Source organism: Eriocheir sinensis, chromosome 68 (genome assembly GCF_024679095.1).
Source record: "Eriocheir sinensis breed Jianghai 21 chromosome 68, ASM2467909v1, whole genome shotgun sequence".
NCBI lineage: Eukaryota > Metazoa > Arthropoda > Malacostraca > Decapoda > Varunidae > Eriocheir > Eriocheir sinensis.
The window spans coordinates 306,088-318,411 of NC_066576.1; the positions used below are offsets into that span (position 1 = coordinate 306,088).

The 12,324-nt window shown below is 41.8% G+C and overlaps 1 protein-coding gene across 2 annotated transcripts; it reads left to right on the top strand.

Moving 5' to 3' along the window:
- The first annotated feature begins 3,577 nt into the window (after positions 1-3,577).
- LOC126988102 (uncharacterized) lies at positions 3,578-6,875 on the top strand. Of its 2 annotated transcripts, XM_050845909.1 has the most exons (3): positions 3,578-3,674; positions 4,038-4,196; positions 5,541-6,875. In XM_050845909.1, exons 2-3 carry the CDS (start codon positions 4,061-4,063, stop codon positions 6,008-6,010), a joined length of 606 nt encoding a protein of 201 aa, XP_050701866.1. In that variant the 5' UTR covers positions 3,578-3,674; positions 4,038-4,060; the 3' UTR covers positions 6,011-6,875. The 2 variants fall into 2 exon arrangements, with proteins under 2 accessions (XP_050701866.1, XP_050701865.1); XM_050845908.1 differs by lacking the exon at positions 3,578-3,674 and having other exon boundaries at positions 3,682-4,196.
- The last annotated feature ends 5,449 nt before the right edge of the window (positions 6,876-12,324 follow it).

Here is a 12,324-nt window from a genome sequence, read left to right on the forward strand (position 1 = left end):
CCAAGTGGCATCATCTAAAAGTTGAGGTGGTTTATACAATCTCATAAGAATTTTATCCTGGTAATAGAAAGAAGGTGAGGAAGTGATCTGGTCTTTAGGTATAGCTTGGGTATGAAATCGAGACAGGGTGGTATCGTCTTTTGAGCCTCAGCAAGTAAGTGGTCAGTGAATACCTTACCAACCCCAACGTGAGGCGTAGGATGGAGGGTGGTTGGTAAGGGCTGAGGTGGCTCTGGAGCAGCGGCAACAGACTGTGCTCGAGTGACTGCACATTCAGGAAAAATGTTAGGCTGCTCCTTTTCCATGTCAGCTGTAGGGTTGTAATGCAATGGGGAGACATTAGTTAGGATAGGTGGAACGACTAGTCCCCCAGCCAGATCATTAGCCAACAGGAAATTAGCATTAGGGATAGGTAGAGAATTATCCTCACTGACAGCAATGGTAACTGCTCCCACAACCAACGGACAGTTTAAGTGCACCCTAGCCAGAGGTATGGGAAAGGTTTGATGAAAATATTTAAGGAGTACCTTCTCCCCCGTGTACTGCTGCTCAATCCCTGGAAGAGCGGATTTTAAAATGATAGATTGGGCAGAGGCAGTATCCCGCATAATCTGGAGAGGGTGCCCTTCAGAGTCCGTGTTGAGAGCCACAGTACCTTGAGACCTGAAGGGTTGAAAAGGGTCAGTGGGAGGAAGTACTGAAGGAGTGTTGAGAGAGGCGACTGGTTTAGAGAATGTAGAGGTCTTTGCTACTTTACACCTAGGATCAGGACAATTCTTTATGAGATGGCCCACCTTTCTACAAAAACTGCAAGAGAGAAAAGACTTGGCACTACCACTACTCTCTGCGGGTTTTACATCCTTGCTATAGCTTGCACCTGACTTACCCACAGGCTGAAGTTTCTTGTCTCCTGAGGGCATAGAGCGATGTATTAGTGAAAAGACATCCGCCAATTTGGCGGCTGTTAAGAGTTCAGTCTCATCCTTATCAGTGATGTGCAACATGATTGAGGAAGGTATCTACATTTCAAGTCCTCTAGAGCTACAAGGTTTACCAGATCGTCATATGTGGTTACAGCTGCCGACTTAAGCCAGTGTCTCAAAGCTCGGAGTTTCTCTGATGCAAACTCCAAGTATGTTTGACCAGATGTCTTGTTCATGTTGCGGAAGGTTTGTCGATATCTCTCTGTGGTGACTGCATAAGCTGCTAAAATAGCGCTTTTTACTACCTCGTAATCTGAGTTGTCTTCGATATTGTCTAGGACTGCCAAGGCCTTACCGTTGAGTTTGGGCTTGACTAGCCATGTCCAGTCCTCCTTAGGTAGATCGAAGTGAATGGCAGAGGATTCGAATTCCCGAAAGAATGCTTCTGGATCGTAATCCGAGAATTGAGGCATAAGAGGAAGAAATTTGGTTATCTGCAACCTATTAGGGGTTCGAGTCCCCCCGTTTGAGGACTGCAGCTGAAGCACGCTGAGTTGATGTTCACGTTCACGTGCTTTCTCTTCCCTTTCACGTGCTTTACTTTCTTCATCTCGTACGCGTTCAAGTGCTTTCTCTTCCCTTTCAAGTGCTTTTGCTTCTTTTTCATATTCTAGCTTCATCTGGAGTGCCTGCATTTTCACCCTCTCTATCTCTAGGGCGATTGCGGGGTTTGCAGAACCCAAAGAGGTAGGGCTTTCCATGAGGTGGCCAGCCTCCTCCTCAGGGTCACCCAGATGAGCTAGAATTAGGGACATCAACTCGGGTTTTCTCGTTTGACTACTGAAGGGAATATTATAGTTTGTAGCAATATATTTAAGTTGTTCCACAGTTACAGTTGCTGTTTTAAGTTCCTCCACAGAGGGATTACCGACAAACTCTTCTACGTTGAACACCATTTTGATTGATGTACAAGTCGATTTAACGGTTGTACGAAAGTTGTTAGTAACCACCAATGGTTAAAAGTGATGCTTGGAATGTGACACAGTAATCTCCTGAACTATTAACTAGTTCACAATCCTGGCATGAGATTAATTGATAGGGGAGCGACCCCTGAAGAGATAACACTTCGACGAAGATAACGAGCCAGTGGAGAATGACCAGAGAATGCAATACCCACATCTGCAAACAGGATCTGGCATTAAGTACTCGTTTGAGTTTGAGCTGGTCAAGTTATGAGTCGAGTGAAGTATTGAATTGATTCGGAACGTCAGTGGTTCCTAAAGAAAATGAGTCTCGTAGGCTATGGGGAGAAAGTGTCTCACAGGAAAGATTCGAACAGAGCAAAACGTAATTAAGAGTATGAGGAACTGATAAAGTCTCCACGCTAGCCTTTGCGTGGTTAGTTATTAAAGGCACAGTCAATCCCTACACTCAATCACGTTGCACATGAAACAGCACCAACAAACACAGTGACACAGTGATTACAAAAGTAATAGGAGTGATACTAGGGGTGAACGAACATACATGAAACAATAAATGATTAGCGAAGATGAAGTGGTGGAAAATAACAATGAATTAGTTATAATAATCCACTACATATGCTCCCGGACAGGCCCCCAATAATGTTACGAGCGACACAGTAGTTTTGTCTAGGGTGATAATTTAAGAAACTGGTTACCCGAACATTAAATGAGGTGATGAAAATACGAAGATAGTCCTTAACATAAATTTAATGTATAAGTAAGAAACAACAATATTAACAACACCTGTAGCAAGTGAGAGTAATTACGTTACTTGCTCTTAAGACCTTATGGTCGTTTAAATCAAGTAAATGGTGTGAAGGTCATTAAGCATAACAAGATAATATACCAAAACGAAGATTAAACCAAAGACAAAATGACACACAGATAACAATGAGAAAAAGAAAACACAAGAAACCCACACAATGACACACAATAATAATAGATAATAATAACCACCACCAATGAATAAATGGATGATAATCACTGATGAATGGAAAGATAAGATGGACACAGAAATGATGAGATATGAGAAAAAATAGTATTGTTCACCTCCTATAGTTCACTGGTCACTTTGTAAGTGGTTACTGACTCACTGACTCGGCTGATGACGTGAGAGTTGTTGTTGCTGCTAGCCGAACCCTCAGGAGATGAGTACACTTTGGCCTTTGAGATGAGACTAACTCTCACTCTTTGTGGAGGTTTCGACAATGCCTCTGAAATAGCCCAAGGCTATTTGATAAGCCTAAAGCCTTAGCCGAAGCTAGCTCAGGGAGCAACAGGTACAATAATTGATAATTCAGTGGTAGCAACAGAGATAGTCTGGTTGCAGTAATACAAGACTTTACCCTCAGGAATAACAAACTTCTATTTATATCCTGGCGGGTGCAGAGAGAGGGCAGGCGTCAGGTCATATATATATATATATATATATAGATATATATATATATATATATATATATATATATATATATATATATATATATATATATATATATATATATATATATATATATATATATATATATATATATATATATATATATATATATATATATATATATATATTTTGAACCTCATCTATAATAATAAATTTGCTCTGTAATTTTAAGTAAGTTTCCCAGGTTGAGAGAAGGAGAATGCACATTGTAAATATAAGCCTCTGGGACATGACCACTCACGTGTCTTCTGTCTCCCTTGCACGCAGCACCGAGCCAGCAGAAGAAGAAAGGTACCTACCCATACTTTAGTAGTAATATAATTTCCTCCTTTTGTGTGTTTTACAAAAGTCATAAAAGTCTGCAGGAGAATTAGGCTAAATGAGGTGTTGCAACTTTAAGTGTAATAGTCTGTATTAGATTAATATTTTTTTTGCATGGTATCCCATACATCATATTCACCATCTTGTGATGCATGTGGAGAAAGCTCTTGCAGCATCATGGGTCTGGGACTGTCACGTAGAAATCTTTATAGCACGCTGTGAATACACTGACATACACTGAAGGCTGAGGAATGTGGATCTGTCTCAACAAACCCACATGTGGCTCAGTGTCAGAAAGCCTGGTAATATATGTCTGTGTTTCCTAAATCCTAGGCTACCACTGGGATGACTATGACATGCGCGGCCCACACACGCTGGTGGGCTGCAGCAGCGAGGGGGCCACAGCCGCCCCGCCAGACTTGCTGATGCTGAGCCAGGGCACCTCCCTCTTCCACGGAGACAACCCCATGGAGGGAACGCCACTGCTGCCATGTGAGACTTTTTGTGTGTTTGTGGATGTTATTTTCTTTGAGTAATTGCATCTACAATCAGGTTTAAGCAGCTTTCTTCTCCTATACTGTAATTTGTGTCATGAATATATATAAAAAATGTTGGCACCAAATCTGCCCTTGTGGGGCGCCTCAGTAGTCTCTTCAAATGAAGTGATTCTCTGGTGCCTGGCAATATATATGTCAGGCCTCTCCTGATTGGCTGGGTTTCTCTATGACTCATGACAATGGCCTGTCAATCACACATGCTCTCGTGCCACACATCACTATGATATTTGTCACAGCTCACCTCTTATACAAGATAAACAGACTTAGAACTGATTGTAGAACTCGCATAATGCTTGTCAAAATTCGGTAAAACAAAAAATAAATGAATAGATATATATGAAAATTAATAATGTGATGCAGGCAGAGATGTACAGCAGAGGAGCAAGGAGGAGTGAGTGTGTGTGAGGGAAGGAGCTCACCACGGCAGGAAGAGTGAGTAGCAGCTCACCACTCATCCTGTCAACACATGACTAGTATGGTGATGTAGGATATTTGAGAGGTGCAGCAGAGGAGAGAACCAAATATAAACATGTACTTCAACCTTGTCACGTGATGGACACATAATTCTTTTGGCCATTGAGGGAGCGACTTATTGAAGCAGATCAAAGTGTATGAGCAAGGGTTGTGATGTGCCGAGGCCCTTGAGTGGCGGCACTGTCCACCGTGGGAGCCGGTGAGTAATGTAAACATGGTAGACTGTTCCCGTAGAGTGTACCTCGCCACACCCATGGAGCGGTTCACCCGTAACATTGGTTATCATGCAAGCAAGCATTGAAAATTTGTTGGCAATCTACTGGAAATTTGCGGAAAACCCTTTTGCTGGTAAATCTGTTGGTGCCAAATATTGCATGGGACTTACTGAGACCATGCTGTTGAACTGTTTTTATTATTACTACTACTACTGCCACTATAGTGAAACCAAATTGGCGAGTGTTGTGGTGTTGGCTCCTGCGGGTCCTTTCCTCCTGTCTGCTCTGCCACACAGTTGCAACACCTATCTCTTCCTCCCTTATGTTAGCTATAGCTAGCATATGAAAGGAAAATATAGGTGTTGGGATTGTGTGGCAGAGCAGAGGGGAGGAAAGGACCCGCGGGAGCCAACGCCAAAACAGGCTCGCCAATCTGGTTTTATTATACTCCTACTACTGCTGCTGCTGCTGCTACTTCCACCAATGATATTCAAGCAGTTACAGCACTACTAGCTATCACTACTAGTTCCAGCTCCATGATAACAAACACCATGACTGTTGAGCTGACTGAGTGTGTGTTATCCCTCCAGGCTCTGCTGCCACACCCCTGCTGAGTGTGGACGCCCGGGGCGGTCCAGACAGCCGGGACACACCAGACGCTGACGAGGACAATGATGATCCCTGCAGCTTTGAGGAAATACTCCTGGCAAATAATATATCTGTTGACTCATGCCAAGACCTGACTCTTGATCATTCGTCTAAATACAACATTGTCTCGGACCTTGAAGATGACTGCCCAGAGTCAGCCCTGAAGATATCCAACTTGCCTTCTGTCGTCGAGGACGCCAACAGGCTCGGCAGCCCCAGGAGCCGCCGCCCCTTCCACTGCAGAGACTACAGCTGCGTGTCGGACCTGTCCTTCCTCTCCGCCCTGGAGGAGGAAGGCGTTGACGACTCAATGTCTGAACTCCAGGAATCTGACTGTGAGCCGCTGGATAGAGTCAGTGAGCCCCTCACACCCACACTGGTGCAGACTTCCCTCTCAGAAGTGTTTCTATAGTCTTGTGATGTGATGACAGCTGCTGCTGGACAAGGAGCAAAAACTTTTTACCCCACCAACTCCCAGCAGTTTGTTTAACATTAAATTAAATTTGTGGGAAAGATAAATATGAATTACATGTTAGGTAGGTAGATAGATAGATAGATGGATGAATAGATAGGTAGAAGTACTGAGAGAAAGAAGAAATTATTAAATATACTTTTATACAAATATATACATAACATACACATTCTGTTCATGTTTCAGACAAACTTGCATTCATGGAAAGATTACTAAAATCTAATTTAGCACAAACTAAATTCATTATTCCGTAAGGAAAAAATGGAACAGGTGTAGTTGCTTTCTATTACTGCATGAAAACATGGAGTAACTAACAGCACTTCTATAAATTATCTAAAGTATCACAAGCAGTGTGCAACATTTTCTCAAGCCAAGCCTTCACATGTCAGGTCAGCACAATGCGTAGAAGAGAACATTTTTACCAACAAGGCTGAGCCGAGTGAGTCGAGAATCACATAAAGTTTTGTACAAACAAGCAAAGGACAGAGACACTGTGTTAAGAACATAAGAACATAAGAACGAACATAAGAACGTAAGGAGTCTGCAAGAGGCCGGTTGGCCTATACAAGGCAGCTCCTGTACACTCAACCCCACCTTACCTCACCATCCATGGCTTTATCTAACCTCTTCTTGAATGTATCTATGGTATTGGCACCCACAACATGGCTCCCAAGCCTGTTCCATTCGCCCACCACTCTATTAGTGAACCAATTCTTGCCTATGTCTTTGTTGAATCTGAATTTGTCTAACTTAAAACCATTGCCACGCGTCCTACCTGGCTCTTTCACTCTCAAAATTTTATTGACATCCCCTTTATTAAATCCCTTCATCCATTTATAAACTTCGATCAAGTCTCCTCGCACCCTTCGCCTTTCTAGAGAGTGTAGATTTAACTGCTTTAGCCTGTCTTCATAAGGCAAGTTCCTCACTCCCTGAATCATCTTCGTCATCCTCCTCTGTACAGATTCTAACATCTTGATATCCATTCTATAATAGGGGGACCAGAACTGAACTGCATAATCGAGATGAGGTCGAACTAGTGCTAAGTAAAGTTTGAGGATGACTTCAGCGCTCCTATTGCTCACGCTCCTTGAGATGAAACCTAGTACTCTGTTTGCCCGATTTTTAGCCTGAATGCATTGAGCCCTAGGACGGAGGTCAGCGCTCACTAGGACTCCTAAGTCTCTCTCCCGCCCAGACCTGCTTAGAGGAGTGTCATTTAAGGAGTAATTGTGTAAGGGGTTATTCCTACCTACACTCAAAATGCTACACTTCCCGACATTGAATTCCATCTGCCACTTCCTCGCCCAATCATATAGTCTGTCAAGCTCATCCTGGAGAACGGTAGCGTCGCTGTCTGATTGGATTACTCTACCGATCTTGGTATCATCTGCGAACTTACTGACATCGCTACTGATTCCTGTGTCCAAGTCATTGATGTAAATAATAAAAAGCAGAGGACCCAGCACCGACCCCTGTGGGACTCCACTCGTAACACTGCCCCATTCAGATTTCCTACCATTGATTTGCACTCTCTGCTTCCTACCACTAAGCCACGCCCTGATCCAGCTCAAAACTTTCCCATCTACGCCGTGAGCCTGTAATTTTAGTAATAGCCGGTGATGAGGGACTTTGTCGAACGCTTTACTGAAATCTAGATATAATATGTCATAGTTTTCATCTCTGTCAACCGCCTCGATTACTTTAGTGTAGAAGGACAACAGGTTAGTAAGGCAAGACCTACCCTTTGTGAACCCATGTTGTGAGTCATGAATTAAATTATGCTTTTCTAGATGGTCCCGAATGCTCCTGGATATAATCGACTCTAACATCTTTCCCACAACTGATGTTAAGCTAATTGGGCGATAGTTTGAGGTGGCTGACTTGTCTCCCTTTTTGAAAATCGGCGTCACATTAGCTACTTTCCATTGATTGGGCACATACCCAGAATTTACCGACATTTTAAAGATATCGGCAAGAGGGCCACTAAGGACTTCCTTGCACTCTTTCAGAACCCTTGGGAATACTTCGTCTGGGCCCGGCGATTTGTTTTTCTTCAACCTACCAATCTCATCCTGGACTACTTGCCTAGTGATGATCACATCCCTCAACTTGTCGTTCTCGTCACCCTCATATATCTGAACTCTCTACTTAATGGTTGTTAGATTTTCCTGCGTGAAAACTGAGAGGAAATAGTCATTCATCATTTGGCTCATATCTTCTCCATTCTCAACGAGCTCGCCCGTGTTTGTTTTCAACGGTCCAATTCTGTCCCTTGTTTTCGTCCTGTACAATTTGAAGAAGCCCTTGGGATCGCTCTTGGCCTCGTTGGCTACCCTAATCTCATAATTTCTTTTGCAAGGCGGGTGTTCTTCTTCACCGACCTAGCTAGCTCAACAGACCTCACCCTGAGGTGGATCTCTCCGTTCTTTATTTTCCTATAAATTCCTCTCTTCAAGCCTATTTCATGCTTGAGTCTGCGGGTCATCCATTTGGGGTCGTTATTTTCCTTCCTACGTGCTTGGTAAGGGATATGCTGTCTCTGACCCTCTGCAATTTCTCTAACTAAATTATTGTAGGTCATTTCTACATGGTTCCCTGTCTTTCCGGTTCCACCCCTGAGATCTGGCCCTCATCCAGCCCTAAGGTTTCCCAATTTACCTCCTCAAGGTGTCTTCTGAGCCCCTCATAATCAGCTCTTCTAAAGTCGGGCACCAACACCGGGTTGAGTTCATGGGTCACCGCCCAGTCTAATTTAAACCTAATTTCCTTGTGATCACTGCCACCTAATTCTCCCCCAACATCTAGCTCGCTGATCATATACTCGGTGTTAGTTAAGACCAAGTCCAGAATGTTGTTACCCCTGGTGGGCTCTGTTACTGTCTGCTTGAGAAAATTATCTTGTATTACTTTCAGAAAATCCTCAGACTCTAGATCACCCACCACGCCTTCCCAATCTATATTCCTATAGTTAAAATCCCCCATTATGCAGACATTTTTGCTCCTGCTCGCCGTGCCTACCTCTTGTAGTAATATATCAGTGTCCTGCCTGCTGAGGTTGGGTGGCCTGTAAAGAACCCCTAGAATTAGTTTGTCCTTCCCTTTGTGGACGTCCACCCAAACTGATTCTGAGTCGCCATTTGTTTGAATAGAGTTGTTAGCGGAACATTTAAGTGTGTCTTTAACATAAAGTGCCACCCCCCCTCCCCTTCTTCCCTTTCTATCTTTGTGAAACATCTGGTAACCATCTATTTCATACTCAGACATGAAGTTTTTGTTGGCAGTATCTACCCATGTTTCCGTGATAGCTATAATGTCGAATTTCTCGACACATGCTTTCCCCCTCAGTAGATCTATCTTGTTCCTGAGACTCCTACTGTTGGTGTAATAAGCCGTTAGCCCATCCTTTCTTATATCCTTTCGATTTCTCCTGCGCCCCCTAGTCCCAGTCTGCGATGCACTGACAGGCCCTCCCCCCTCGCCTACTCTAAAAAATCCTGTAGGGTGCTAAGTGATCGCTCTCAGGATGGTTAAGGGAAGCCACTTGTAGCCAGCCCAAAGGGGTTACAAGCTGTTGCCAAAGGTGGGGTTTCATGTTAAAGCAACAGGATGAGTCAGTGAGTGTATTGTGAGGCACAAGCCACAGAGCTGTTCCCGTGTGGACTGAAGGCTGCTGTACTGAAGGGGGAGGCACGACTAAGGCCATCAAAAATATGCCTCGCGCCAGATAAGATAGTACAAATAGACCTCAAGATGCTGGAGAGGATGTGCATAAGCCATCATATTGTAAAATGTGTTATACCATTTTTTATACTTTAGTATGTTTTCATAGTCTGAAAATGCAAGTGCACCTATTATCATTATTCCTCATGGGAATTTTAAGTTAAAGAAATTCATATTATGCAACCCATCCATGAATGCAAGTCCACATCAGTCATTATAGTCCATTTCATTCCATCTGTCCACTCACGAACTTAGATGTGGCACCTGCGCATTGTTAGTTCATGATTGCGTGAAGATCAACTTTATATTTTCAGCGATGTATTTGAATGTTTGTGTATACAAAAAAAAACTCGTCTTTTTATATGAACCGCAAACATGCTGATTTGCATCGATAATCTACCAAGAGTTAACCAGCATCTCCATTCTCTCATCCCCTTCACAGGTAAACTCTGGAACAGTCTTCCTTTGTCTGTATTTCCTCCTGCCTATGACTTGACCTCTTTCAAGAAGAATGTATCAAGACACCTCTCCACCCGAAATTGACCTCTCTTTTGGCTACTCTTTACTTTCAACTTTTGTAGAAGCGGCGAGTAGCGGGCCCTTTTTTTTACTCTGTTGCCCTTGAGCCGCATCTTTTGATATATATATATATATATATATATATATATATATATATATATATATATATATATATATATATATATATATATATATATATATATATAAAAGCAAACGAAAGAACAATTTGCATATCAAATAATATAGTCTAATCATACTCGAACGATTCATAGCCTTTCAGATACCCATATTTCATCTTATTCAGGTACATAAAGTGACATCCCACTCTGCAAGTGTCTGTACATAAGGAATTTAAGGAATTTTGATGTGTTGCATGTAAACAGCATGGGTAGCCTAATATTCTAAATAGCCTAGCATCACATTCAAGTTACTATATACTGCTTCATGTTATTTTGATTATTAATCATTATTTACATGCAGTAAATTATTAAGATATCCTTTATATGCAATTGCAGGGCCAGATGTCTTTTGATATACCTGAAATGAGTTATCAATCAATGAATTTGAAAAAAACATAGATCGTTGGAGCATGATGTGACTGTTGTTTGATACAAGCTTGTCTTTTCGTGTGCTTGTGTTAGATTATCGATGCAAATGACCGAGTTGTATTTTGTACACATAAACATTCAAATATATTATTGAAAAATAAGCTTGAATGTCTATCACAACAGTTGATTTTCATGTATTCATGAACTAGAAATGCACAGGTGTCACATCCATCATAATTCCTGCTTTGTTGGTGGACAGATGAAATGAAACGGACTATAACAGGACATACAAAGAGCAGGTTTCGGTACCGTACTGGTACTGCGTTTTTATTTCATGCAACAACTAGTTTTTTATACTTTTTTCTCCTTTCCTACGACCAACAGCTTAACCACCAGCCAGTCACACCCTGCATTGATTCCCCATGCAAGACAGTAACCTCTCATGACAGTGTGACACTCAAGACTCAATAAGGAGCCTCCCAGCAGGAGCTGCTCAGGAGGCAGGTCATTACTGTGGTACCTTGGGGACTACTGGCAGCTTGTACACATGGAAACTTTGATGTTTAATATTCCAATGTGAAAAAGTGAACACCAGAGATTTCTTTATTGGCGTGTCCCATGTGAACGCACAAAAGTTACAATCTTCCTGTGATTCTACAGTCTGCTGGAGTGAGTGAACATTGCAAAGTCTTCTTAAAGTGAAGTGTGTAGCTACAGACAAGCAACATGATGCATTGTGTCCAACAAACTCTTTGGCTAATAACTGAAGACCTTTTTACCAAGAGTTACGTATTTTTTTAATGCGTTTCTTTATTGTTACGTGTCATTTTCCCAACAAACATTTGTCATAAAGTCATACCATGCCTTTAAGGACGTGAGTGATGTACAAGAAACAATCATACGTGTGAATGCGAGAAAGGCGGGACTTCTGAAGATACAAGAGACGTTTCTCTTGACACGGTTTTGTTTCTTGTGGACTAGTCATTATTGATACAGAGTAGAACAAGTGCCTATGCAAGAGACCATTATATACTGATGTAAGGTAATTCATGTTCAGATGAACCACTGAGCCACAGCCTCGCTTTCCTGGAGCATCACAGTCATGGCATGAAGGGATCACCCCAAAGGGCTTGTGGGAGGCTGCTGCCCACCACCGTGGCTCACTGTGCCACCCACCAGCACAGCGTGCAGCCACTCACTGGTTCATCTGGACATGCTGTATCATAACAACATAGTGAACAAAATGCTTATTAGCTTTTTGTACTCTATTTTTCTTTTAATATATAAATAAGTATGTGTGTGTGTGTGTATATATATATATATATATATATATATATATATATATATATATATATATATATATATATATATATATATATATATATATATATATATATATATATATATATATATATATATATATATATATATATATATATATATATATATATATATATATATATA